General features: G+C 34.6%; 1 protein-coding gene across 1 annotated transcript in view; it reads left to right on the forward strand.

Moving 5' to 3' along the window:
• Window positions 1-26,089, forward strand: part of LOC144976516 (Golgi apparatus protein 1-like) — a 55,640-nt gene that overhangs the window by 26,793 nt on the left and 2,758 nt on the right. Inside the window, exons 7-24 of the mRNA XM_078920808.1 lie at window positions 487-704; window positions 1,956-2,077; window positions 2,888-2,989; window positions 4,117-4,276; window positions 5,767-5,913; window positions 6,320-6,469; window positions 7,690-7,803; window positions 10,530-10,618; window positions 11,419-11,533; window positions 12,151-12,243; window positions 12,988-13,059; window positions 13,698-13,757; window positions 14,215-14,341; window positions 15,354-15,505; window positions 17,661-17,762; window positions 18,799-18,930; window positions 20,514-20,634; window positions 23,979-24,085. Of these exons, the coding sequence (XP_078776934.1) occupies window positions 487-704; window positions 1,956-2,077; window positions 2,888-2,989; window positions 4,117-4,276; window positions 5,767-5,913; window positions 6,320-6,469; window positions 7,690-7,803; window positions 10,530-10,618; window positions 11,419-11,533; window positions 12,151-12,243; window positions 12,988-13,059; window positions 13,698-13,757; window positions 14,215-14,341; window positions 15,354-15,505; window positions 17,661-17,762; window positions 18,799-18,930; window positions 20,514-20,634; window positions 23,979-24,085 (2,183 nt within the window). The remainder of the gene's footprint in view (window positions 1-486; window positions 705-1,955; window positions 2,078-2,887; window positions 2,990-4,116; window positions 4,277-5,766; window positions 5,914-6,319; window positions 6,470-7,689; window positions 7,804-10,529; window positions 10,619-11,418; window positions 11,534-12,150; window positions 12,244-12,987; window positions 13,060-13,697; window positions 13,758-14,214; window positions 14,342-15,353; window positions 15,506-17,660; window positions 17,763-18,798; window positions 18,931-20,513; window positions 20,635-23,978; window positions 24,086-26,089) is intronic.

The raw sequence follows: 26,089 nt of genomic DNA on the forward strand, positions 1-26,089 counted from the left end.
ATAAAATGGACAGCTAGAATTAAAAATGAAGAAGTACGGAAAAGAACACAGGAGAAACCAGTGGGAGAGGAAATAGGAAGAAGACGATGGAGGTGGATTGGACACACCCTTAGAAAGAATGACTCCACTGTCACAAAGAAAGTATTGGACTGGAACCCACAGGGAACATGGAGAAGAATTAAAGAAGCTGATATACAGAGAAGTGATAAGACATGGAACAAGATAAAAAAGTTAGCTCAGGATAGAGAAGGATGGAAACTGCGTCGGTGGCCTATACCCTGACCCAGGGTGAAAAAGGCAATGATGATAATGATGATGAAGTTTTCTGGCCACATTTTTAAAACGCTTTTGGTTTGTTTGTTTTTTTCAGGGTACAACAGAATATTCAGTTGCACTAGTTTTCAATCGATTAGTTTGTTTATATTCATTTACCCTTTTACGTCAATTTGTTTGATTATATTCATTTACCCTTTTACGTCACACCAGGCAAGAAAATCCGCCCTGAATGTGCCAAGCAGGTATTCGAGCTCAGGGCTATATTGATGAAGGACTACAAGATAAGTCCAGAGATCGTGTCCGCGTGCCGCGAAGAGATTAGTGAATTTTGTGATGGCCTGGGACCCAATGGTCAAACCTTAGATTGCCTCATGAAGGAGGTAACTGATGAGAAGCATAAAGATTTTGGATCAGAGTGCAAGGCACAGGTAATGAGTTGCCCTTTCCAACATTTCAAAGTTTTTAAATATTACCTTCTTCAATACAAGTTAGTTGTGTTTTTGTTGTATTTTTAATTGCGATAACTCAGTTCGTCTGTAATATATTTATATATATATATATATATATATATATATATATATATATATATATATATATATATATATATATATATATATATATATATTATATATATATATATATATATATATGGATAGTCTTACAACTCTGGGGTCAGAGGAAAAACTTTTAGGAAAATAAAACAACCCAAAAACTTAAGCTTTTATATTGTACAATATCCACTAAATGTGCTCAAAACTCTTTAAAGGAGCCCCTAGCCAACAGCAAAACTTAACCTGGTTTATTCCAGTCATCCTTTGGAATAGACCCTTGGGACAAATTTCCCCAATGGGATGAATAAAGAGAATTTTGTTTCAAGTCCTCTGTTATTATCTTCAGCTTGGGGTCCAGGCCTTTGGTAGTATCAATACATCTTCAAAAATCATTGTATATGGTCTGGTTGCAAGGGACTTATTCATGTTTTTTAATTCTTTAACAATTTTTTCCTTTTTATAGTATGATTTTTATGTGAATAATTCTATATTTTACCAGTAATGTCATTATTGGGAGCATATTGCTCCAGTTTAGTTATAATGAAATGCGCATTCCGTGAAAGCCGCAAAATATTCCTCCTTTTTTAAAATTATGACTTGAGACCTATTATAAAAACTCATCAGTTTCTGAGATTTGAAACTGTGATGTTTCAGTTCAATGGTAAGTACCTTACCAGGACATCATCAAATTGCCCAAGGCTTATGTTTAAGATTTCCTCATACCATAATATTCTAAAGTTATGTAAAGTATAAAAGTCCTTTAAAGATTTAAAAAAAATGTGTTTATATGTTTCAGCTCGCTGTTTTATAACTTAAAAAAGTAAAGTTGATTCCATAAGCTTTTAATTGTCCTCCACTTTCTCCTCCTCCTCCCACCTCACCCACTTCAACATCCTTGTATTCTTCTTTCTGCTTTCAATTAACCATCATTACCATGATCACCACCAAAATCATTATTATTATTATCACCATTATCATCACAATAACAACAGCATCGCCAACAACAAAATTTACAACGTTGATAACAACATGAAATTTACAATGATAACACCAACACATTATCGTCTGATAGGGCAGCAGCAATAGCAGTATGTATTTTAAACTCACATCATCTTATCTCATCGACAGATTGCCATGGTACTGGAGATAGCTGATGTCGGAGAAGATATTCGAATGGACATTCCTTTAAAGACGGCCTGTGGTGATGTCATAACATCTGCCTGTGCACATAGGACACCCGGCCAGGGAGAGTAAGTGGCTTTTTCGGCTGATTTCTGCAGCTGTGATCAACTCTGAAAAAAAAAAAATTCAATTCAGGACAAATTAGAATGCAAAGTAAAACATTATGGTGAAAGGTGAAAATCTGGTAATTTCTGTGTGACACAGTGCCAGACAAATCAGTACGATTAAAAAATCATCATCAGCTTTCTTTGATAGGGGATGACTTTTTTCGTTTGTTGTTTTTTATTTCTTCTCTTGGATTATATTATATCCTAAATACCTTTTTCAGATTTTAGAGACTTTTCTTCAATTCTGAATGGCTTTTTAAAAGTGAAAATATTTATTTCAAAATATCAATGAACATAATTTGAACAAGATGTCTGTGTGCTGAGAGACTTTTTAGGCATGACTTTTGTTTAGTTATGTATATTATTATGTCAGATTTTCTATATGTTAATCATTGTGCAGTTTTATGGTCTTGTGGTATGACACTTGCCTTTGGACCAGTCGGTCTTAGGTTCAAATTCCGCTCTGGGCTGCACGTAGTTGAGTCCTTGGAAAAGGATCTTTACCCTTAGTCTCTCGCTGCACTCGGGTGTAACAGCATTGTCTGTCTAGAAAAAGATTGTAATAGGGCCTTACAAGTGTCATGTCTCATCCTACATATTAAGTTTTGCTTTGGGCTGGATCCCTGGTAAAGCTTTTCAGTTAATATTGCACTATATGAATAAAAGAAAAGAAAAGAAAAGAAATACTCTAGCTCAAAGCTCAAATTATTGACGTAGAATAATGTTACACTATATATTTGTCATCACTCTCTATTCTTTTCTTCTCTTCAGAATCATCACCTGTCTACTTGAGAACCTGGACCATGAAGGAATGACAGATGACTGCGAAGACCACTTGTTGAGGATACAGTATTTTGCTGTCAGGGATTTTAAGTAAGTTCGTTTTTAAAAAATTAAAATTTCTCAGTTTCTTTTTTTTTTCATCTTCATATAGGCCAACTGGCTCATTGAGACTGAAAGACTGCTGTGCATCTTCAAAGTCATCAATTTAAGTAGTTCTTGGTGTCAACACCAACAATATGCCCCTAGAAAAGAGAATAATACACACTCATTTCCCTCGTGCTTTTTTAAATTTAAGTCTCTCAGGTGTGAAACACAGTTGCCTTTGTCAAAATTGTGGACAGGTGCCTGACAGGCCATATGTCTCTTTTTTTATGTGTAAAATATATACTTTTCCATCATCAGATTTTTTAAAAATGTCAAGTTCTTAGAGTTATATGTTTCTGCTGATACCTCTACATAGATGTAATATTTTATGTTTCTGAGATGGATTTTATATTTGTGATTTTCTGCACATTGTTTTTTTTAAATACATTAAAAGAATTTACCCATCACTCTGATATCAAGATGTGTGGTTTAAAATAATTAGACAACTAGAATTAATTAGCTCTATGCTTGTTCAAATACTAGAAACACAAGTTTGTCAATAAGCTATACAATGAAGACATTCATCTTTAGTGATAGTTATACATCTGCTGAACAAGAATAAAATCAAAATATGGAACTTCAGGTGGAAGCATCGAAGAAAGTTCATTGGAAACTTAGGCTCTATCTGCGAAATGAACTGAAAGATTTTGTATGCCAAAAAGATAGATATTTGAATTTGTGGTTTTAAAGTTACAAGAAATGAAGTGAGTAGAAAAGTGCCATAAGACAACAGAGAATAAAAACTTTGCGGCGGCGATGGGGGCTCGAACCCGCGGCCTTACTGATATGAAAACTCCACCTGGCCGGGGAGATTGTGACTCTACCGTCGCAATCTCCCCGGCCAGGCAGAGTTGTTTTACCAGTAAGGTCACAGGTTCGAGCCCCCATCACCGCTGCGAAGTTTATCCAAAGGGTAGAAAGCAGTTATTACTCTCCGTTTAACACTATAGAAACAGGGATTAATTCCGGCCCATGGACCTTATGACTGTGAAGGACCACTTTTGCTTTTGAACTTATTTATTCTTTTAGTCTGTGACTTGAGAGTTTTCAATTTTCTTTCCTACTAAATATAGACTGGACCATCACCTGTTTACTGCCTGTAAACGTGATGCCAAGAAGATATGCCATGCCATAGATTATGATCACCCTCGTAAAATGGCACCTGAGAGTGGTCCCTTGATCTTCTCCTGTCTGCACAGAAACCTGCGTTCAAACAATCCTGCTGAACAGAAGGTAATTACTGTGATGGAAATTGAAATAATTTAATTTGGATTAAGGGGTGTAATTCCTAAAATTTAAGCTCCCCCATTAAAAAATTTTTGGCACAACTTTTCAATATTAATGAGAGGAAATTTGGTTTTTATTCTTTAATTACTGACTTTTCAAAAATTTTGCAGCAAAACTTTTCAATCTTGATGAGAGAGATATATGTCACATTAAATTTAGGATTAAAGAAAAATACGATAATATACTGTTGCCATGATATCATGGTCATCTTATTAATTGTAAACAACAAAAAATGTACCATCGATATTTCTCAAATGCTAATCCATCACAACTAGAAAAAAGTTTTTCTTTAGATTCTGAAAATTGTATGCATTTGAAAAGTACCAGTTTTCACTCTTGACTGTTATTTTAAAAAAAACAAAAACAAAAAAAAAAAAATTAATTAGTCAAAATTCAAAATATCCTATAAATATTCTTTTAGCTAGAGTAACATCTAATCTTCATTCCCACAAAATATGTAGGCTGCGAATTGACTTCAAATTCTACATTAGGCACCCAATCAAAATTGTGCTGGATCAAAAAAAAGGAAAGAAAAGACTGCCTTTAAAGGAAAAATATTGATAAAATTATTAAACGTGAGAAAAGTCAGAAAATCACTTTTCAGCACTCCAAACCCCATCTTCCGTTCATGAAGATCTGAAATATAGATGTCGGATAAAGGAAAAAAAAATATCACAATTTTGAATTTTCTCTATATGAATCCAAATATCTCTCAAAACCTCATCAACATCACCTACTACCCTTCTTAAACTACATAAACTTTGATATGCTTGAATTTAACCCTCCTATAGATACAGTCACTGGGTGGGGATCCTGACCTCCCATAGTGGGCAGGGAGGTACATGCTCTGTCTTCTATCCCCCCATACCCGTTTCCCAATTGTTTCCTGTCATTGTCTTGGAATGAGATTACTTAAGTTTTGTCCTGATCCTTGCCGGAGCTCCTTGGCTGGGAGGGAAACAGTCGAATGTATAGTTATAGTTTTGGGAGATGATATTTTTTTCCTTGTAAATCATCTCTCTGTTATACATTGTATTATGTTTAGTTTACATATTATATTATATCATTGGTAAACATTTGAGTGTATTCCTCTTAGTTGGGACCTGTGCTTGTGTCTGGATGAGACTTTTGGGTGATCTCAAACTAAGTACATTGGTGGTGTGCTCTTGGAATCTACATCTGATCCCTATTTGTTCCCAGTTCCCCTATGTCTTACTTTTTCTTGGGTGCTTTAATTGTAATTCTATAACTCTTTACTATCCCATTTTCTTCCTTTTTACTGGCGCTGATATAACCTAAATGTGTTGCAAGCGCCGTAAAACCCTTAAAAACATAAAAAAGATACAGTCACTGTAGTTTTCATTTTCTTTTTTCTTTCTTTTTTTTGGTTTAATTTCCCTCCTTCTCCCTCCCCCCTTTCCTTCTTTCCTTGGTAGATTTCCAAACAATGCAGCCATGAAGTAAGAAGAGTATTGAAGGAACGCTCTATGAGAATCAAGCTCCACCCAGAGGTTGAGGATGCTTGTATGCTGGAGTTGTCTGATCTTTGCTCTGATGATGATGAACACAAAGTAAAAGGAGCGGTAAGTCTTTAATTCTGATCTATAAAGAGTATGCATTATACAGTAAAGTCAAGTTCATAATATTTATTTATTTTTTGATTAATAAATTTTTATTTTTGTTGAAATATTTTTATTTGAAGGTCATTTTTGGTGAAATTTTGCTTAAAATATTGCGGGGGGGGGGGGGGGGGGGGGGGGGGGGGCAGGTTTTTTCATCACCAACTTTCAAAATTAACCAATTCCAATGACATCATTATTTACAATTTCACTGTTATCGTCATCATCATTATCCTCTTCATCATCTCATACTCGACATCATCGTTATGCTCCTCCTCATCATCATCTTTATCATCATTATTAACAACTCTAATTATGATAATTATTAATCCATCATCACGCATGCCTTTTGCCATACCTTACCAACTAGGAAATGGAGTGCCTTCAAACTAACCTCGAGGACCTGTCAGACAAGTGTAAAGAAGTGGTGGTGGATTTCACCGAGGAACAGTCAGAAAATCTAGAGTTGGACCGTATCTTGATGAAGGCTTGCACTCCCATGATTTCCAAGTTCTGTAATGTAAGGCATCCACAAATATATCACAAAATTTCACTTCAGATTTCCCCTCTGCGCAGCTATGTGTTATAGTGAAGGCCTCGGAAGGTCCAGGGTTCAAGACCCGCTCTAAGCGGTGCATAGTTGAGTCCTAAAGAAGGCTCTTTACTAACACTATTTTACCATACTCGGGTGTAAAATGAGTTCCTGGCTGTTAACAGCGTTGTCTCTGTCAGGAAAAAATTGTAATTCCGCTTATAAAGCTTGTCCTAAATGTTAAGTGTTGCTATGCTGTTGGCTAGAGACCCCTTGTAAAGCACTTTGAACTTATTTAGTGGATATTGTGCTCTATAAACACTCAGGGTTTGTTTTTTTAAATTTTTTTTTTATTCCCTTCAAAAGCAAATTAAAGGAAAAAAAAAAATCTTTAACTTTGTCAAGACATATTGGAGGCAAATTGAATTGCTGTTCAAGTCTTTTTATTTCACTATACCCCTTTCTTCCCTTTCATATTCATGAATGTGATGACTCAATTTGAGTTGTGGGATATGAATATTGTTTTTCTCTCTGTTATCTACTTTCATAGTAATTAGTTTTGAATAATATGTAAACATTTGAGTATATCCTTCATAGTGGGATCTTTTGGTTGTGCCTGGATAATGTCAAAATAGACGCATAGGTGGATTGATCTTGGAATCTTCTGTTCCCTATTTGAACCCATTCCCTTTGTCTTGCTTTTTCTTTGGTGCTTTTTTACTTCAGATCTACAATCTTCCTTTTTACTGGTGCTAAAATGACCCAATAGTGTTGCAAGTACCGTAAAATCCCTAAAAACAACAAACGAAACACTTGAAGATTTGCTACTATCACTTGTTTCAGTCCTTTCCATGGCCCCCATAAATATTTCACAATAAATCAATCATTCATTCTCTTTGAAAAGTTTTCTCTAGGCTCTTTTTAAAGAATGATCAAGATAACTTAAGCATCAACTGCAAAGTGAATATTAGAGGCTAGATTTACCGCTCAAGGAGAAAAAAACCCAGAAGCCTACGCGGGGCTCAAAAATGGGTTCCCCCAGTTGGAAGTGCAATGGCTTTTCCATTCTGCATTCCCGCCAAGATCAATAATATCATGTGCAATTTAGCTATGGCCTGAAATTGTTGCACATGCTCATGTACTTCCAAATTGGATTTAAAAAATGGGAGGACAAAAATTTTAATTTATGTTTTTTTTATCACTAACAGGATAAACTAGAAAACGATGCCATGCCCAGTGATGTGTTAGATTGTTTGATTGAGTACAAGAATAGCTATGGTATGGATGCCAAATGTGCTGCTGGCATCGAACATCACCAGCTGGTAAGCGCTTTTGTTGATATATTAACATTGGTCTCAATTTTCCGCTGTATAGCAGAAATCCACTATCCCTGTTTTCTCCTCTATGGCTCCATTATTTCCGTTTCCTCCGTTTGTCTCCCTTCTCAACCTCTGGTGTTTTGTAATAATTTGGTAAATGTGTCGTTTTTATTTTACATATTTTTTTTCAAACTTAATGTAAACAGTATGAACATATATAGGGTATCATTTGTTGAAGTATTTGGGTTAGATTTGTTATAACAACTGTTTAGTTGGCACTTTGCTTAAAGTTCCTCCGTTTTCAAAATATTGAGTTGAGACTTATGAATGAAAGAAAGAATGATTAATGCTAAGCTTCTAGGAGCTAAAAAGTAATGAACAAAAGTGAATTTAACAGATTTTTTAAAACGACAAAATACAGTGCACTCTGGTTTCCTCTGATTCAACAAAAATTGAAAATCTCTCTTTTTTTCCCCTCTATTTGACACTTCTAAAGCCACCTCACATTCAAAGAAGTTTACAACTACATACCTAGGCTATCGCGAAGTAATCAAGTAAACAAAAGCTATTTAGATCAAGTCGAGTGGAGACAAGTTTGGCATTAAAAAAAAAAAAATCTTGGATTGCTTTCTGAACTCAGTGAGCTTTTCATTACACATCACCATTGTCTGGTAGACACTTTTACATTCTAATAGTGGCCAATCCTAACCCATGAAAATGTCGACAGTGGAGAACAAAAATGATTAAGATTTTGAAAAAAAATGCGGACAATACTGTAAAAATGATAATTTGCGATATATATGATGATGGACAATTAGACTTTATCAAGTTAAAAGTTCTGTCAATCAAAATGATTTGTTTATTTGCTGGGAAAATGTCCTGATTTCTCAAGGAAATGAAAAAATGGACACACTCTGCCATCATTTATGTTGTAATATGATGGTCATTGCAATGGATCCTGTGAAGCGATAATTATGGTATTTCAATATTACAAATCACACAATTAAAAAAAAAAAGAAATCAGTGAGATCAGGTTTTATACCTGTGCTTATTGATAGATTTATGCATTATTAACTCATGGGTTGGATGTCTCAAATTTTAACAAAAGAGCTAGATTAAGCAATTTTTTATGCAATGTAACTTTTTTTTCCCTGTTTGTTTTGTTATATATATATATATGTGTTGGATACAAATATGGTACGAATAGTGCTCGACATGTAACAATGGAGCGAATTATTATTGTAATATTTACCACGATGTTGGAGTCCTGATGATGGCTGAAAGGCCTGAAACATCGATGTAGACTGACTCCAACATCGTGGTAAATATTACAATTATATATATATATAAATGATTTTATATATATATAATGATTATTTTAAGGGGTGGGAGCGACACTAAAGGGTCATTTTTTTTTATTTGATGAAATATCCTAAACTTCTATGCACAGTCATAAAGTATATGTTTGGGAAGGATGATTGCATATAATATTTTTTGAAAAAAGTTGCCCGTTGCTATGAAAACGACGCCATATTGGAAAATAAACAACAAAGTCTAAGGCTTTTTTGTTTATCAACCCATTGCCATAATATTTTGGCCAGAGGTAGAAAAAAAGGAAAATAAAGAGGCTCTAGAAGCCCGATTTTTTATTTTTTAATTAGAAACTTTAAAAATTAAGTTCAAAGTTATTACTCGATTATTCCCCTTGAAAAAAGTTACATAATTTCAAATTACTCATAAATTAATTTTTTTTTCAAAAATCCGGCTCCTAGGGGACCTGCGTATTTGTATGACACTCATTTGTAGAAAGTTTGAAGAAGATTGGTTGAAAACGGAGGGAGGAGGTTTTTAGTGACGAAAATTGCCGTTTTGAGAAAAACGCATTTAAAAGTCAAAGTAAACGAGTTTGGGGAAAAACTCTCCTCTCGCTCTCTGATTGGATTGTGACCACATGACATAATTAAGAACAAAGTGATTGGTTGAAGATAGAGGAGAGTTTTTACTTTTCATTGATATGTTTTTGCCTTTACTTAGTTATAAAGACTATTTGATATTCTTTCATGAAATCAGTCCACTGAAACTAAAAATGGGCAGGATTTAACCATACTATGGGTCACAAAATACGTTATTTTGAGTAGAAAAAAACTGCAGATGAAGTTTTCATGCAATTTTTTATGCAGACAAATGGTCACATAACAACATCCCAGAAAAATCTAATTTTAGCAAACTGGGTCAAAATTCATCATTTTTAGTGTCGCTCCCCCCCTTAAGTATATTATTCAGAGTATTATGAATTTTTTATTTTATTTAATGGGCTCCAGAAATTTCTGATTTCTTTTCTTTTGTCAGACAACACACATATTTTTCTTGATTTGAGAGTGGGGAAAGGGGTTGCATGGCGTCCCAATAACTCAGTTAATAGAGCATTGACTTTACGCATAAAGGGACTGGGATCGATCCTGGGTGAAATCTAGATTGTCTTCTGACCCCCTGTCCACCAGCAGTGATTGGGTAGCTGGGTGTGTTAGACCTGGTGGGAGGTACTTTGCGATAGACTAGTGTCCTATCTAAAGGGTACAGATACCAAAATAAACTCCGGCCTTATAGAGCTAATGGCTAATGGCTCTGAAGGACTGCTTTTTTTTTTTTTTTTCATCATGTGGAAGTTGGCTGTGATGTGAAATGTTTTGTTGTTGGGTCAAATTGTTCTTCTCTTTCAATCATTCCAGATTTCTTTGAAAGATTTGCGGTTCAACCACAAGTTCAGGACAAATTGCAACGAGGCTATCAGCGTACTTTGTAGAAACAAAAATACCAAGTAAGTTGGATTACCTGTATGACGTATTACTGTATGACAAATAATGAGCAAATAAACCTTAAGGGCTTCTGTAGCATTGAATTGAGATATAATTATTTGCTAGTCCTTTTTAAAGCACTTTCCACCAGATCATACAGACCCAGCTACACAATCATTGTTGGTGGGTCAGAACAACAGAACAAAACAAACAAAAAAAATTTCAGCTCAACCCTGAATTGTCTTTGCTTGGGAAGCATGATCTACCATAGCTCAGTTGGTAGAGCACTTGCTTCACTTGCAAAGGGACCTGGATTGAAACCAAAACTCTGTGAAGTCGGGATTTTTTTCTGATCCTCTTTTCCACCCAGCAGTGATTGGGTAGATGTCTGTTAGATCTGGTAGAGCGTGTCCTCTCTGAAGGGTAGAAAGCAATTGCAACTCCCCATTTGATGCTATGGAAACCAGGATTAACTCTGGCTTTGAAGGACTATTATAAGTTCTCTGCCGATGGTGCTATCTGGACCCCAAACAGTGGGATAGGATGCTGATTGCAGAAAGTATTTTGCAATAAACTAGCATCCTATGTAAAGGGTAGCAAGCTATTGATAATATGCATTTAACTCCTTAGAGCTAAGGCAAGGTGACTTGTTCAAACTACACAGTGCAGCAGGTATTCGAACTCTGTACTTTTTGGGTACGAAGTAAAGACTATATTGCTGAGCCGCACTGCTCTTGAAAAAAACTTCCTCTTCATAAATAATGTGAAACCAAAGCTCTTGGAATCTCTGACTGATATTGATATGATTGGTTCTTTTCACCAGATACGAGGTTGTAGCATGCCTAAGTGAACATGTACGCAATGACACCCTGATGGAAAAGGAACATAGAGTTAGTCGTAAGTGCCGCAAGGAGCTCAGATTTGAACTTTTACAAAGGGTAAGATTGATTTATGTAAAAAAAAAAATGCTGCTTGCAATTATTATCATGAAATATTGTGACAATATTGAAGAAATGTGCATGTGATATGTGGAAACTAAAATAGAGATTTTGTACATACTAATTACAGACCTGACCCTTACTCAGTATATATATACACAGACATTTTGGAAGTCTTTTTGTGGCTGAAATGTGACATTTGATTTCATATCATCCAACTAGACATGTCTTATACTCTCTTATAGTCTGTCTGCATTTAAAGTAATATATTTTGCGAGTGATAGAACTTTTTCTTGTGATTAAATACAAAAGAAGTTCTAGGTCCAATGGGTAAAAAAAAAGTGTTTGTGCAAATAGAAATAAAGAAAAACCAATGTAAATAGGAGAGGAAAAAAATGAAATAACGATTGTTGATTGGTATGTGCAAGTTCATTGTAAACATTGCGCTTAAGTCTATATTTTGTATTATTTTTGTCTATTCAATCCTTTTTAGCGACTGGACTTTTCCAGACAGTCTATCGTTTGCTAATGGTTTTTGCTCTACATAACAATGATAGTTAGAAGTGACAAAATTACTAATGATATTCATCTTATTATATATTTATCCTTTAACACAGGGTGAATCTATCAACTTGGATCCAGAATTGAAAAAGAAATGCAGCGTTGATGTCTCCAAGTTCTGTGCTAACATTCAGCCTGGGAAAGGAGAAGTAAGATTTGCTGTCAATGAAAAACAAAATCAGAGTTAGAGATATTAAAGGAATTTTATTTTTTTATATATAGCCCAAAACTAATTTTGTCAAAGTAAATCAATCTGAGGATCAGATATATTTATTAGCATTTGAAAATTTTGTTGATTTTTCTTCTTCTTCTTTTTCTTCTTCTTCTTCTTCTTCTTCTTCTTCTTCTTCTTCTTCTTCTTCTTCTTCTTCTTCTTCTTCTTCTTCTTCTTCTTCTTCTTCTTCTTCTTCTTCTTCTTCTTCTTCTCTTTCTTCTTCTTTCTTCTTCTTCTTCTTCTTCTTCTTCTTCTTCTTCTTCTTCTTCTTCTTCTTCTTCTTCTTCTTCTTCTTCTTCTTCTTCTTCTTCTTCTTCTTCTTCTTCTTCTTCTTGTTCTCCTCCCTATTATTATTATTATTATTATTATTATTATTATTATTATTATTATTATTATTATTATTATATTATTATTATTATTATTGTTATTATTATTATTATATTATTATTATTATTATTATTATTATTATTTTTATTATTATTATTATTATTATTATTATTATTATTATTATTATTATTATTATTATTATTATTATTATTATTATTATTATTATTATTATTACCATTATTATCATCGTTGTAGAGCCTCAGATCTTTGCTGAAATAGTCGATTCCCAGCCTTATACTCTGAGTGTTTCATGTTCATGGCTTCCTCATCTGTTTATTGTTTTACCTTGAAGGTCTTGGAGTGTCTGAGATCTCACAAAAAGAAACTGAGCGAAAGTTGTCACAAGCTTGTCTTCAAGAGAGAGGTTGGTTGTTCTTTATTTCAGCTTATCTTGAACTTAAATTGACAACATTCATTTTCCATTAGAGAATGGCAAGAAGAGTTGTAAAAGCAACGCTTCTTTCATTATTATTTTAAAAATTACTCGTTGAATAGATAAGGTTATATGCTTTAGTAAATGTAATTTAATCTTAATATCAAAGATTTGATATCATATGTTTGTAAATTCTAATCTCACATGTAAAGATTTAGCTTTGCCTTATTTTGCATCTCATGGGTTGATACTTTTTTTTTCACATGCAAATTCCGAATTTTTAAAAACAATTTTATGTCCATGCCAGGATTTGCCTTCGCCAGGTCATCATCATTGAAGACTGACACATTGTGTACATGGGTGTAAGATATCCGATTTAACCCAGATTCCCTGCTTTTTGAAATGGATTTTGATTTATTTCCAGCATTTAGATCATCTCAACATAATATCATTTTGAGGCAATAGGTCATATTTCAAAATAAGTTTCAGCCTTTTTTTGAATTTGTTGAAGATGGATTACAGTTTTTTTTACCTGACCTACTTGCACCCATGTATGTAAATACATTGCACATGATATGAGTTTTATCTATTTTTTTCTCTCTCTAATTTTTACCTGTTTTGTCATGCAGCAAGACGAAAACATGAATGGAGATTACGTTTTGCTCCACACTTGTAAGGGAATGATTAAGGTAAGAAGAATCTGCAGCCTAAGGTTCTTAAACTTGAATTATTTTTTTTCTTGGTTAGATTTGATAAACTCAAAAGCCCACTGGATTACAATCAAATTTGGTCTCTAATTGATAACATGTACCCTTAATCTAAAGAGGAAATAAAAATGATCTTTTGTAAATCATACAATTTCATTCATGACTAAAGCATTTTATTACTCTCTGTAAAATTTCATACCAAAGAAAGCAAGTATTGATTTCTTCGTACTTGAGCTAACATATTCAATAGTAGGATTTAATGTTTTAATCTTTTGCAATTAAACTGTCTTGTCTTTCTGCCTTTTCTTTTCTCTCTCTGATTATATGTTTTGATGATAGAAAAATTAGGGATTCACTGATTGTACTGGGATAATATTAAAAAAAAAAAAACAACCTTTAACCAATGCAATGAAATAAATGTTTTTATTTCCACCCACAGCGTTACTGCCGTTTGGATGGGGATGAAGAGGAACTTTTAGACTGTCTGAAAGCTCACAAGAACGATAACGATTTTGATGAAAGCTGTAGGAAGATCGTTATGAGAAGACAAGTGGAGCAAACACACGGTGAGCTATATTGTCATCGGTTTCCATTCCTGGCCTGTTTGAAATTTCATTAACCCCCCCCCACCTCCAATTTTCCTATTTTTGGTATAGGAGAGGGTTAAGTCATAACATTTATTGGTGAATTTGCAATTACCTTGTATCTGCTGAAATGGAACTCAGAACATTGTAAGATGGACATGGGGATCAGATGATGCTTGATCATGTTAGAATGACAGATGATGCTGTGGCGAGGTGGTTAAGGCATTGCTCAGAAGTTACTGGATTTGTGCTGCACTTCAGGCACTTTCGTTTTTATTTTTCCTTTGGGCAACATTATTAACCCCCAATCTGCTCTTTTTGGACAACAAGGGTGATTCTTCTTCTTCTTCTTCTTCTTCTTCTTCTTCTTCTTCTTCTTCTTCTTCTTCTTCTTCTTCTTCTTCTTCTTCTTCTTCTTCTTCTTTTTCTTCTTCTTCTTCTTCTTCTTCTTCTTCTTCTTCTTCTTCTTCTTCTTCTTCTTCTTCTTCTTCTTCTTCTTCTTCTTCTTCTTCTTCTTCTTCTTCTTCTTCTTCTTCTTCTTCTTTCTTCTTTTCTTCTTTTTCTTCTTCTTCTTCTTCTTTTCTTCTTCTTCTTCTTCTTCCTTCTTCTTCTTCTTCTTCTTCTTCTTCTTCTTCTTCTTCTTCTTCTTCTTCTTCTTCTTCTTCTTCTTCTTCTTCTTCTTCTTCTTCTTTCTTCTTCTTCTTCTTCTCTTCTCCTCTTTCCTCCTCTTCTCATTATTATTATTATTATTATTATTATTATTATTATTTTTATTATTATTATTTTTATTATTATTATTATTATTATTATTATTATTATTATTATTATTATTACTTCTATTGTTATTGTTATTATTATCATTATTGTTATTATCGTCATCATCATCATCATCATTATCATTATTATTATCAACATTAATGCATTCATTCATCCTACTCATAACTAATGAAGTCATGCATTTATTCAATTCCATTCCTTATCTCCATGGATCCAGACTATCGTCTAAATCCTCACCTCCAGAAAGCCTGTCGAATGGACATCCCCAAATTCTGTGCTCACGTCTTTGAACACAGAAAACCAGGGTCAGGAGAAATGGAAGGAAAAATTATCAACTGTCTCAAGAAGCAGTACAGCAATAAGGAAAAGGTATAGATGTACATGTGGGTGTTTGTGTTGTGTCTTGTTTGTGTCGATGTGTGGATGTATGTGGCTATGTATGTGGTATGACAGTCGCCTTTGGATAGGATAGTCCTGGGTTAGAGTCCCATTTTGAGCAACACTTAGTTGAATCCTTAGAAAAGGCTCTTTACTCACATTCTCTCATGATGCCCAGATGTAAAGTGAAAATTCAGCGTTGTCTCTGTCCAAAAAACATTGTAATATCACCTAACAGGTGTCATGTCTCATCCTACATGTTAAATGTTGCTGTTGGCTAGGGATCCCTTGTAAAGCACTTTGAGCACATTGAGAGAATATTGCCCTGTATAAAAGCTCAAGTTTTGTAGGAGGTTTTTTATTGTGGAAGAAGATAATCACCTGACTGAAGAAACAATACAGCAATGACAAAAAAAGGTTTAGAAATGATATTGTGTGCTTTTTAATTTGCAAACCTACCACCTATAGAGATTTAATCAGTATCAGTATTATACTTTTTTTTTTTTGGTAGCCAAATTTGACAACTTCGGATTTCTTTCCAAGATTCAGATTTTTAAAACAAAATGCTTCTTAGAAAAGGTGATCATTATATTGTGTTGTGTTTAAGTTGTTGTCTTTTTTTTTTTTTTTTTTGGTTTTGTTTGTTTTGTTTTTTTATTGTTTTGTTGTTTTGTTTTGGGCTCAGAAATTGATTCATGATGAAATTAAGAAAATACACCACAATCACGTCCATCATTTAAGTTACAGATTTGCCAAAAAGATTTTCCCAAAATTTGTCTCTGAAAAGTTTACAAGCTAATTTTTTGGTGGCAGATCTTTTTTTCTCTCTATAATTTCCCATTATTTATCCCAGAAACAACTGTGGAAACCCACTTTTTCACCATTTTTCAAATTGTTATTTACATTTACACCCCTCTCAATGATGTTTAGGTCTGCAGAAAGGTCGAAAAGTCTTCTGGCAGTTTGAAATTGATGCAAACGAAATTATGATTTCAAAGGAGATGTCAATGATGAATCTGAAAATCAGTTTGACTGTAAAAATGTGAACAAAGGCCCTTTTTTCAGTAACTTTGACTTTGTGGTATTTTTTTGGTCTTGTGGTATGACAGTTTCCTTCAGACTGGAAGGTACAGGGTTCGAGTCCCACTCTGGATGGTGAATTGTTGAGTCCTTGAAAGGCTCTTCACTCACATTCTCTCACCATACTCAGGTATACAATGAGTACCTGGCAGTTAAAAGCGTTACCTATGTCGGAAAATTTGTAATATCGCCTAACAAGTGTCACATCTCTTCCTGCGTGTTGAGTGGTGCTGTTGGCTAGGGACCCTTGGAAAACACTTTGAATATGTTAAGTGGATATTGTGCTATATAAATGCTCATGTTTGGGGAGGGGGTGGGGGGGTTGTACAACTGCTGTAGAATGTAGCTACGGTAAACAAATCGAGTCAAGCTTTGAAGAAGCCTAAAAAAATAGACAGTCTTCAACTATCTGGCTGAAAGCACTTGAGGGAAGCTACAAAGCGTGAAGTTTGCACATTGACGATGATTTGTAGAGTAGGAGAATGGACAGCATGTCGCCATACTAAAAATAGCACAGTCAAAACGGAGCAGTTCCCTAATTTTTTATGTTTAGAATTTTTTCTCTTTTTTAAAGCTTTTCAAGGGTAGGAAGAAGGTTGGTGGATCGTTGTTTGACCAATACTGGTAAGTCGGAATTCCAATCATAGTCCGATGATTTACTGTAGCAGTCGAACCCTGTAAATAATCCACTTTCATTCCAACCCATTAATAATAAAATTCAATAGTCTGATGTCACATCTGCCCAGCTACCAGCAGCCTCGTTCTAAACAAAGAAAATTGGTACTTTTGTTCTTCATGTTGGCTAGAAATTTTTCACATGTCTTGTGATCAGAATGTATAAATGCCAAAACACAATCAGATTTATAATGTTTTTCTCCTCTGGATACACTTTTATGCTCGTCGAAGAAGTATTTCATTAGGGCATCCGCCATTGTTCTGATAGTTAAGAACCAATTACTAAGTTACTATGCGTCATTACGAGGGAAGTGACGTCACGACTGTTGAACCCTATTCAAACAGGCAAAGTTTGAGTGTTTCACATTGTTAAATTTTTGTAATATTCCAGAGCCTGTCCAAAGATTGTGAGTACGAAATCAAGTCCCGCATCAAGGAGGCTGCCATTGACATCAACCAGAACCCTGTGGTTGCCAAACTCTGCAAGAAGGATGTGAGTTGTGTTGGCCTCTGTACCATTTCCTTTTTTTTTTTTAATTATTCCTTGAAAAAGTTTTTGTTTTTGTTTTAGTTTGATGTCCTTTTTAACACAAAGCAGGTTTGTCATATTCACTAGCAATAAGAACTAAGGGAATACTAAGCTACTAGAAGATCTGGAATGTAAAAATAAACAAAATAGTAAACAACGAAACGTTTCAGCCTCATAACTCTCCTTCAGCCACCAACAAAAGGAGATAAATCGGTTATACTTCTCCAGTCTATACCGATTTCACTTGATGTATTATTATTTTTATGATTGTTTTTTGTTGTTGGCTGAATGAAGTTTTTGAGCCAGAAACATTCCGTGTTTAGTTCTGTCGCATCTCTCTAATCCGGAACTTCACAATCTGGACGTCTCCTGTATTCAGACATGTTGCCTGGGGACAGATTCCACTATCCGGATATCTCTGTAATCTGGACAAAATGCTGGGAAAAGAGGTGTTCTGATTAGAGATACGTGACTCTATTTTTGTCTTTTTGAAGCTGTTATGCTCATTTTTGTATTATAATTTTTACAACAATAAGATGATATTGCTTTACAATTACAAAACTTTTTTTTTTTCATTTTGACCATACACATTGTTGTACAACTTACTTACTTAGGCCGCCCCTTGTGGCGTCCAACATGAGCCACAAGTCTTCACCATTCTGTCCTGTCCTCCCTGAGTGTACGCAGCTCCTGGGTGTTGTCCATTCCTGTGTCATCTAGCAGACAGTCAATGTATGTTGTATTCTGCCTGCCTCTGTTTCTGATTCTTTGAAGTGGTTCCCATAGCACAAGACTGCTTGCAATCTCCTCCTTGTGTCTCCAGCAGTGCCCCGCAAGTCTCAGTCTTCTCTATTGTACAAACCCTCTTTTAATAAAGCTTGAGCTTACAGTGCATCAAGCAAGAAGAAGAAAAATGATTTTTGTTTGCAAATCTACAAGTTATATTTTCCTTTGCCTTTGACATGTGTGTATTAAGTTCAATTTTCTTGCTTTCATTTAGATCCGCACATTCTGCCTGGACAAGGTCAGCAACGTTCGCCAGATGGAGATAGAAGACAATGAGGAAGGGATTCAGACCTTTGGACAGGGAACTATCATTGAATGTCTAAAGAAGAACTTCCAAAATAAGACTGTCTGCATAATTAGGTATGTGTTTATATGGATTTGATTAGTTATTGAATATTATTATATTTATTATTAATATTATTAGTGTAATGATATAATTGTTGACATTTGATTTAACTTATTATTATATTTATTATATAATTTATTTATTATTATTTTTGTGGTTTAGCAGTATCACACTTGGTTTGTGACCGGGTTCGAGTCTTAATACGGGCGATGCAAAGGTGGAAAAAGTTGAGTCCTTGGAAAATGTCTTTACTCACATTTTTCTCACCATTATCAGTTGAAAAATTGAGCACCTGGTTAGTTTGATATGGCGCTGTCTGTGTCGAGAAAAAAAATTCTAATGTTATTTGTTGCCAGTGACTTGGGTCTACTTGTACAGTATTCTGAGTGGATATTGACTGTATAAACTCAAACTTTTTTTATATGCCTTGAGGTTTTACTCAGACGGGAGTGGGCGTTTTAGAAATTAACTATAATATAATATAATATATAATAACTACCAGAGACAGTTGGGTGGGGGGGGGGGGGGGTCCCAATAGCTCTGTTAGTAGAGCACTTGCTTCACAAGCAAAGGGACTAAGATTGATCCTGTGTGCAGTCAAGATTTTTTTTCTGACCCCCCCCCCCCCCCCCCCTGTACACCCAGCAGTGATTGAATAGCTGGATCTGTTAGATCTGGTGGAAAGTACTTTGTGAGAAACAGGGTCCTATCCGAAGGGTAGCAAGCTATTACTATTGTCCGTTTCACATGTTAGAAACTGGGATAAACCCAACCATGCTAAATGGCCCTGAAGGATCAGAGACAGACATTTGTCTCTGAGGTAAAAAAAGCCATTCAATTCTCAGTCAATTAACTGAAATCAGTCAATTCATCAAATTCAAATATTTTTAAAAAGGAAAGAAAGAAATTAAGAAAGAAATAATTCATGAATCATAGTCGAATGACTATAAAGTAATTAGGAATGTTCCACAGCTCTACGCATTGCTCATGGGCCATTTGTATTAACGATAGATATATTGCCAAGGCTAAGCGACACTTTCTAAAATTGCTTTGTCTGAACACATCCCGGTGTATTTTCATACAGCCTGTGTGAAATTATTTTTTTCACTTTCCAAACCTGTTGTGATCCCAATGGTTGCCAATTTTAACTGAGCCGCTGAGCGATAAATTTCACTGTTTCGTCTTAGCCAAAAAAAATTGACCACATTTACCTGGTGAAGAGTAAAAATATGAAAAAGTAAAATGCGAACGCCGGAAGTGCGTTATGTAGAGACCTTCAAATCGAAAGTTATATGATTGCTATAAGCACACCTCGATTGCCTCACATTGTAAACAAACTAGTTGACCATTTCTAGTTTCTTCACTGATTGGGTACCTAATTATAAGGAACAATAGTAATTAGCCTAATTAATTCCAGCACAAATTAGTTTTCGGCCGTTGATTTGCTCAAGCGAGCTTACTTTCATTTCGATTCTTTGGATATTTCCGCTACGGATTACGAATAGTTTCAGTCAATTTTTATAGAGCTCATTTACAGGTCTAATTCAAGCATCATCAAATTTTTCTCCATCATTTTCAAACAGGAAGTGGCATTCTTGGTTGCTGAGAGTCGAGTTGACATTCATGTAGACCCACTTCTCCATTCAGCGTGTCAACAAGACCTTATATCCTTGTGTCAGCATATAGAACAAGGACAAGGAAGACGTAAGTACAGTTGAATTTAATTTGTCTAAGGCAGACACACACTCTTCGATCTTAATACAAGTATCTACTTCATCTTCTGAGATATATACCCCTCTGTATCTATTTTTAAGTTAATAGATGATCACTTGTAATATTATGGTAACCCATACAGTATATTGTCAGTGTTCTGGTCACCATATTTCCTTACCATTTAAACTCATTTCTTATTTATATTTTTGCTACTTTTTATTTTCAACTTAAAGGTCACAGCGTTTCTAGTCTTTCTTGTTCTTTTCCAACTTTTATGGGCAGTCAATTTTCAATATTGTGATTGCTAGGAGAAGACAAAATGCAATTTTTATAAATTGTAAACCAGTCATTAGTTATTGTAATGTGACTTGGTGGTAGTCCCTCTCCAACTCCACAATCACACCCTCATCTGTGCAAGATATCCAGCTTTTTAAAATGAATTTAAATTTCTTACTGGTAATTTTCTACTGGCAGAATCTGAACATGAACTACAAGAATTACTGGATGTTGTAGTCAGGAGTAGTGAAAATATGGGACTGGAACTGAATATATCTAAAACAGAATGTATGACGGTATCTAAAAATAATAACCCACCAGCCTGTGTAATAACAAGCAGAGAACAAACAATACAACAAGTTGAATGTTTCAAATATTTAGGCTTCAATGTAACATCCAATGGAAAATCAGATTGTGAAATAAAGAAAAGAATAGGTATGGCGAAGAATGCATTCAACCAGCTGCATACAATTATGAAAAACAGGAATATTAGCATGAAAACAAAAATCAAAGTCCTGGATTGCTATGTACTGTCTGTGCTGCTATATGGTTGTGAGAGCTGGACCATAAACAAGACCATGGTTAAAAGACTGGAGGCAGTGGAAATGTGGTTTTACAGAAGAATGATGAGGGTGTCATGGATGGAAAGGAAAAGAAATGAAGAAATTTTAGAAATGGCAAACAGAAAAAGATCACTGATAACAAAAATCATCAAACGCCAAATGGAATTTTTAGGACACATTATCCACCACCCTGGTTTGGAAATACTCGCCTTGACTGGAAAGATGAATGGAAAAAGAATAAGAGGAAGACAAAGAATAACGTATTTGAAAGGAATAAGAACTTGGACAGATGAAGCTGAGAAAGGTGGCGCTGCTTTAATAGAATTGGCAAGAGATAGATCAGCTTGGCGGAAGATGACCTCCGACGTCTGCTTCAGATATGGAACTACATGAGATGAGACTGGTAATTTTCCCATTTCCAGATCTTCTGTCTGGTTTGTAAAAAATATAATTTAATTTTAATCTGAAAACCAGAAAAATCAAGCAAAAAAAAAAGTGAAGCCATGAAATAATTTCATTCAACAATTTTGGAGTTTGGGGCATGAGTTCAGAGAAGGGGGGGGGGGGGGGATGTTGATGCTTCGGAATAAGTTTCATGCTTTGTAGATTTGTTTGAAATAGAATTCAGGCTTTTTTTTTTTAGCCTGACCTACTTGCACTAATGCTGCTCCCCACCCAATTCCAGTCATGAAATCATTGTGCAGCCATCAAATTGATGGGAGATGTAAGTCATTGGTGAGTGCTAATGCCGCAGGATGGCTTACAGATTGGCAATAGCAAAGTATAGGTTTCCTTGCTAATTAACTCTTTCCCTTCCACTGGTTTAGTCAGCCCTCAAACCAGTCAATCTATTTAAAACTTGTCAAGGAGTACACACACACACACACACACACACACACACACACACATATATATATATATATATATATATATATATATATATATATATATATATATATATATATATATATATATATATATATTGTGCCCTCTAGAAGCAGTACCAGTTTCTTGTGAGTCTTTTATTGTGGTTTTAATAAGATAATTTTTGATAAATAAAACAGTTAAGAATTGAAAAATAAATTCTTTCGTTAAAAAAACAAAAACAATTGTCCATTTGTAGATCTTGACAAGAATCTAATATTATTTGTTAATAAAAATTATCGTAAGCTTCATTGATTCTTTATTATCTCTAATGATAAAGTTTGCCAGCTGATGGGAAATAGCGGAAATACATACTCTTGTGAAGAATAAATATAAGCATTAAGTCGTCCCAACTATTGGGTAACCTCTTTGGTTTTATGGTAGCATGTCTGATCAGTAACCAGGAGATCTGAGGTTTGATTTTTGCGGTATTTTTTTCTACTTTTTCTATCACTGTTTCAAACATGTCCTTTATAATAATAATAATAATATAATAATAATAATAATAATATAATAATAATAATAATAATACATAATTAATAATATAATAATAATAATAATAATAATAATAATAATAATAATAATAATAATAATAATAATAATAATAATAATAATAAATAATAATAATAATAATAATAATAATAATAATAATAATAATAATAATAATAATAATAATAATAATAATAATAATAATAATAATACATCACATTAATAATAATAATAATAATAATAATAATAATAATAATAATAATAATAATAATAAAATAATAATAATAATAATAATAATAATAATAATAAATAATAACAATAACAATAATAAAAATAATAATAATAATATAATAATAATAATAATAATAATAATAATAATAATAATAATTATAATATTTTATTTCATCCCAAAAAAGGAAATTTGTATTCAGACGTGTGTGTGTTAAAATATATATGAATAAATCGTGTGGGCTAAAAAAACAAGCCTTCAAATGGCGACATAAAACATTGTAAATTTACACAGATAATGGCATAAATAAGGTCAATTTTAAAAAATGAATGGATAAATAAATAGATTTTTTTTTTAAATGAATAAATAATGTAAAAATTATAAAGAACACTGTGGCATGCATGGTGACACCAGGCGTTTGTTTGATGGATTATTTAAACTCCATCTTTGGATGCCGAGGGACAAGGCATTTGACGATGTCTCATGGAGGACCTAATTTTCTTTCTTCTTCTTCTTCTTCTTCTTCTTCTTATTATTATTATTATTATTATTATTATTATTATTATTATTATTATTATTATTATTATTATTATTATTATTATTATTATTATTATTATTATTATTATTCATCAATTTTGAAGATTCCACAGACCACAGTATTTTTCTTTCACTGGAAATATGATACTATTCAACTCAACGTCGATGGTGTGAATGAGTACAAGGGGGGCATTCACTCTTGGGAGGAAGGGGGAAGTGAGGTTAAAACAGATAACACTGAGGTCAATTTCTCTACCAGTCAAAGTATCAGGACCCCGAGTAGTAAAAAATAATTGTTTTAACTTTCTATTCCCCAGAAATGTCATGTCTCCTGTCCTACCTAGATACAGATCCAGACTCATTGTCCCAGGGATGTCGTGGCATGATGAGTCGTAGGAAAGATCTTTGGGAATACGCTGCTCAGGTAACTTGCTTTGAAACACAATACACAGTGCAACACGCATTCGTCAAACTACACGGGACAGTCGGAAAAGTTTGTCGAATCTGTGAACAAGGCTGTAAGACAAGGGATGAAACTGTGATGTAGCCTACTGTATAAGTATATGATCTAAATGTTTGCACATCCGGATCTCGCAAATTGATGCTTTTTTGTTAGCAAAATAGTGAATATCATCACCACTGATTCACTTGCTTAAACAAACAAAAAACACACCATTTCGGCACACAGGATGTCATGAGAGGATGTGGGGGTAGCTAGAAGAAGGCACTTTTCTGTACAACTACAGTCTTTGTCAATTTATACATATAGCTTGAGACCATAGATCCTGAGCGTCGCTCGCAATTGTAACGCAGGTAATGAAAAAATATGCATGGCATTTTAATATGTGGCAATGCATTTCCTTCATCAGCATGTCAAAATATTGTGACAAATACTCACTATCTGTGGGTTTGATTGCTTCAGTTGACAGGCAAGTACTTAAGATGGCTATGTCTGAGACCGGCTAATATTCTGAGACCGGCTAATATTATATGTCACATAACAAGACAGCAATTACAAATCTAATAAATGATTCCTTTGGTTAAGCTATTGAATACAATTCAGAGTAATTGTCTGTCTTTTGTGATTGTCGTCTTGTTTCTTTTAGGTCATTATTTAGTCAGTATCACAAAAGCTATGGCACAACACATCTTACTCTTTCCCCCCTATTTCTCATTCTCTCACTTTGTGGGAAATGGGGGGGGGGGGGGGGGGAGGGTTCAAGGTTGTCTCAGTTTTGTTCATTGAAACTGTTCGTGGACTCTGTGAAAAATTTACTTAAGCAATGAAGGACATAATTTAGGAATTCTGTCCTTGTTCATTGAACCCTTGAATTTATCAAATGCGTGTTTGACAGACACATGTTGCACTGTAAGTTATTTTTAGACACAACATAACCTGTTTTTAGACACACTATAACTTGTTTTTAGACATACTACGAGGACTCTTTCATAATTAACCAAAAAATGCCTGTAAAATTCGCGTTTTTTATGCTATCAACAAAATTCTTGCACTTGTTCATACCTTGACTCGTCCTTCATTTCTCTACGTAACAGCCAAGTCTGTCGACACACTTCTGCCAACGCCGCACCATGGAATAGATACCCTCTCGGAAGAAATTTCCGTCAAGGTTTTGTAGCCATTTCCGCACATGGTCAACAAGCTCTTCATCGACATCAAAGCGCTTTCCTGCCAGCTCACGTTTCAGTGGCCCAAAGAGATGATAATCAGATGGTGCGAGGTCTGGACTGTGTGGTGGTGTGGCAAAATCTCCCATCCATATTTCTCTAGCCAACTTTGCGTCACTCGTGCTGCAAAATGACCCCGTTGGTCAACTGCCCTGGGCGCTTTCTGCGAATGGCCTCCCTAAGCTTGTCAAGAGTTTGGCAGTACCTTGCAGCATTGATTGTTTCTCCAGGTTGTAAGGTTTCGAACAGAATAACACCACGACTGTCCCAGAAAACAGTTCCCATTATTTTCTTTCCTGACCGCATGACTTTGAATTTCTTCGCGACAGGTGAGGATGGATGTTTCCATGTCATCGAATCTTGCTTTGTTTCTGGGGTGCAATGGTGCAACCAAGTCTCATCACCGGTGACTATGCTGTCAAGAAAAGTCACATCGTACCCTAGAAAGTCTCCGCCGGCGTTGGCAGTATGCCCGTGAACCCTGCGTGAGCTCTTGCTTCTTCTCAAAAGTTCCCTGCAGATGTCCAATCTTTGTTCTTTATGATTGTCTGTCAATTGCTTAGGAACCCATCTTGCGCTGACTTTTCTGTAGCCAAGTTCATTAAATACAATTCTATGGGCAGAAGTTTCCGAAATTTCAAGATTGCTTGCGATTTCATGAAGTTTCAACCTCCTGTCTTGACGAATAAGCTCATCAACTCGCTTCACATTGTCTTCTGACGTCGCAGTTATCGAACGCCCT

This window comes from Berghia stephanieae, chromosome 7 (genome assembly GCF_034508935.2).
Source record: "Berghia stephanieae isolate SIO BIC M18660-M18661 chromosome 7, UCSD_Bste_1.3, whole genome shotgun sequence".
Taxonomy (NCBI): Eukaryota; Metazoa; Mollusca; class Gastropoda; order Nudibranchia; family Aeolidiidae; genus Berghia; species Berghia stephanieae.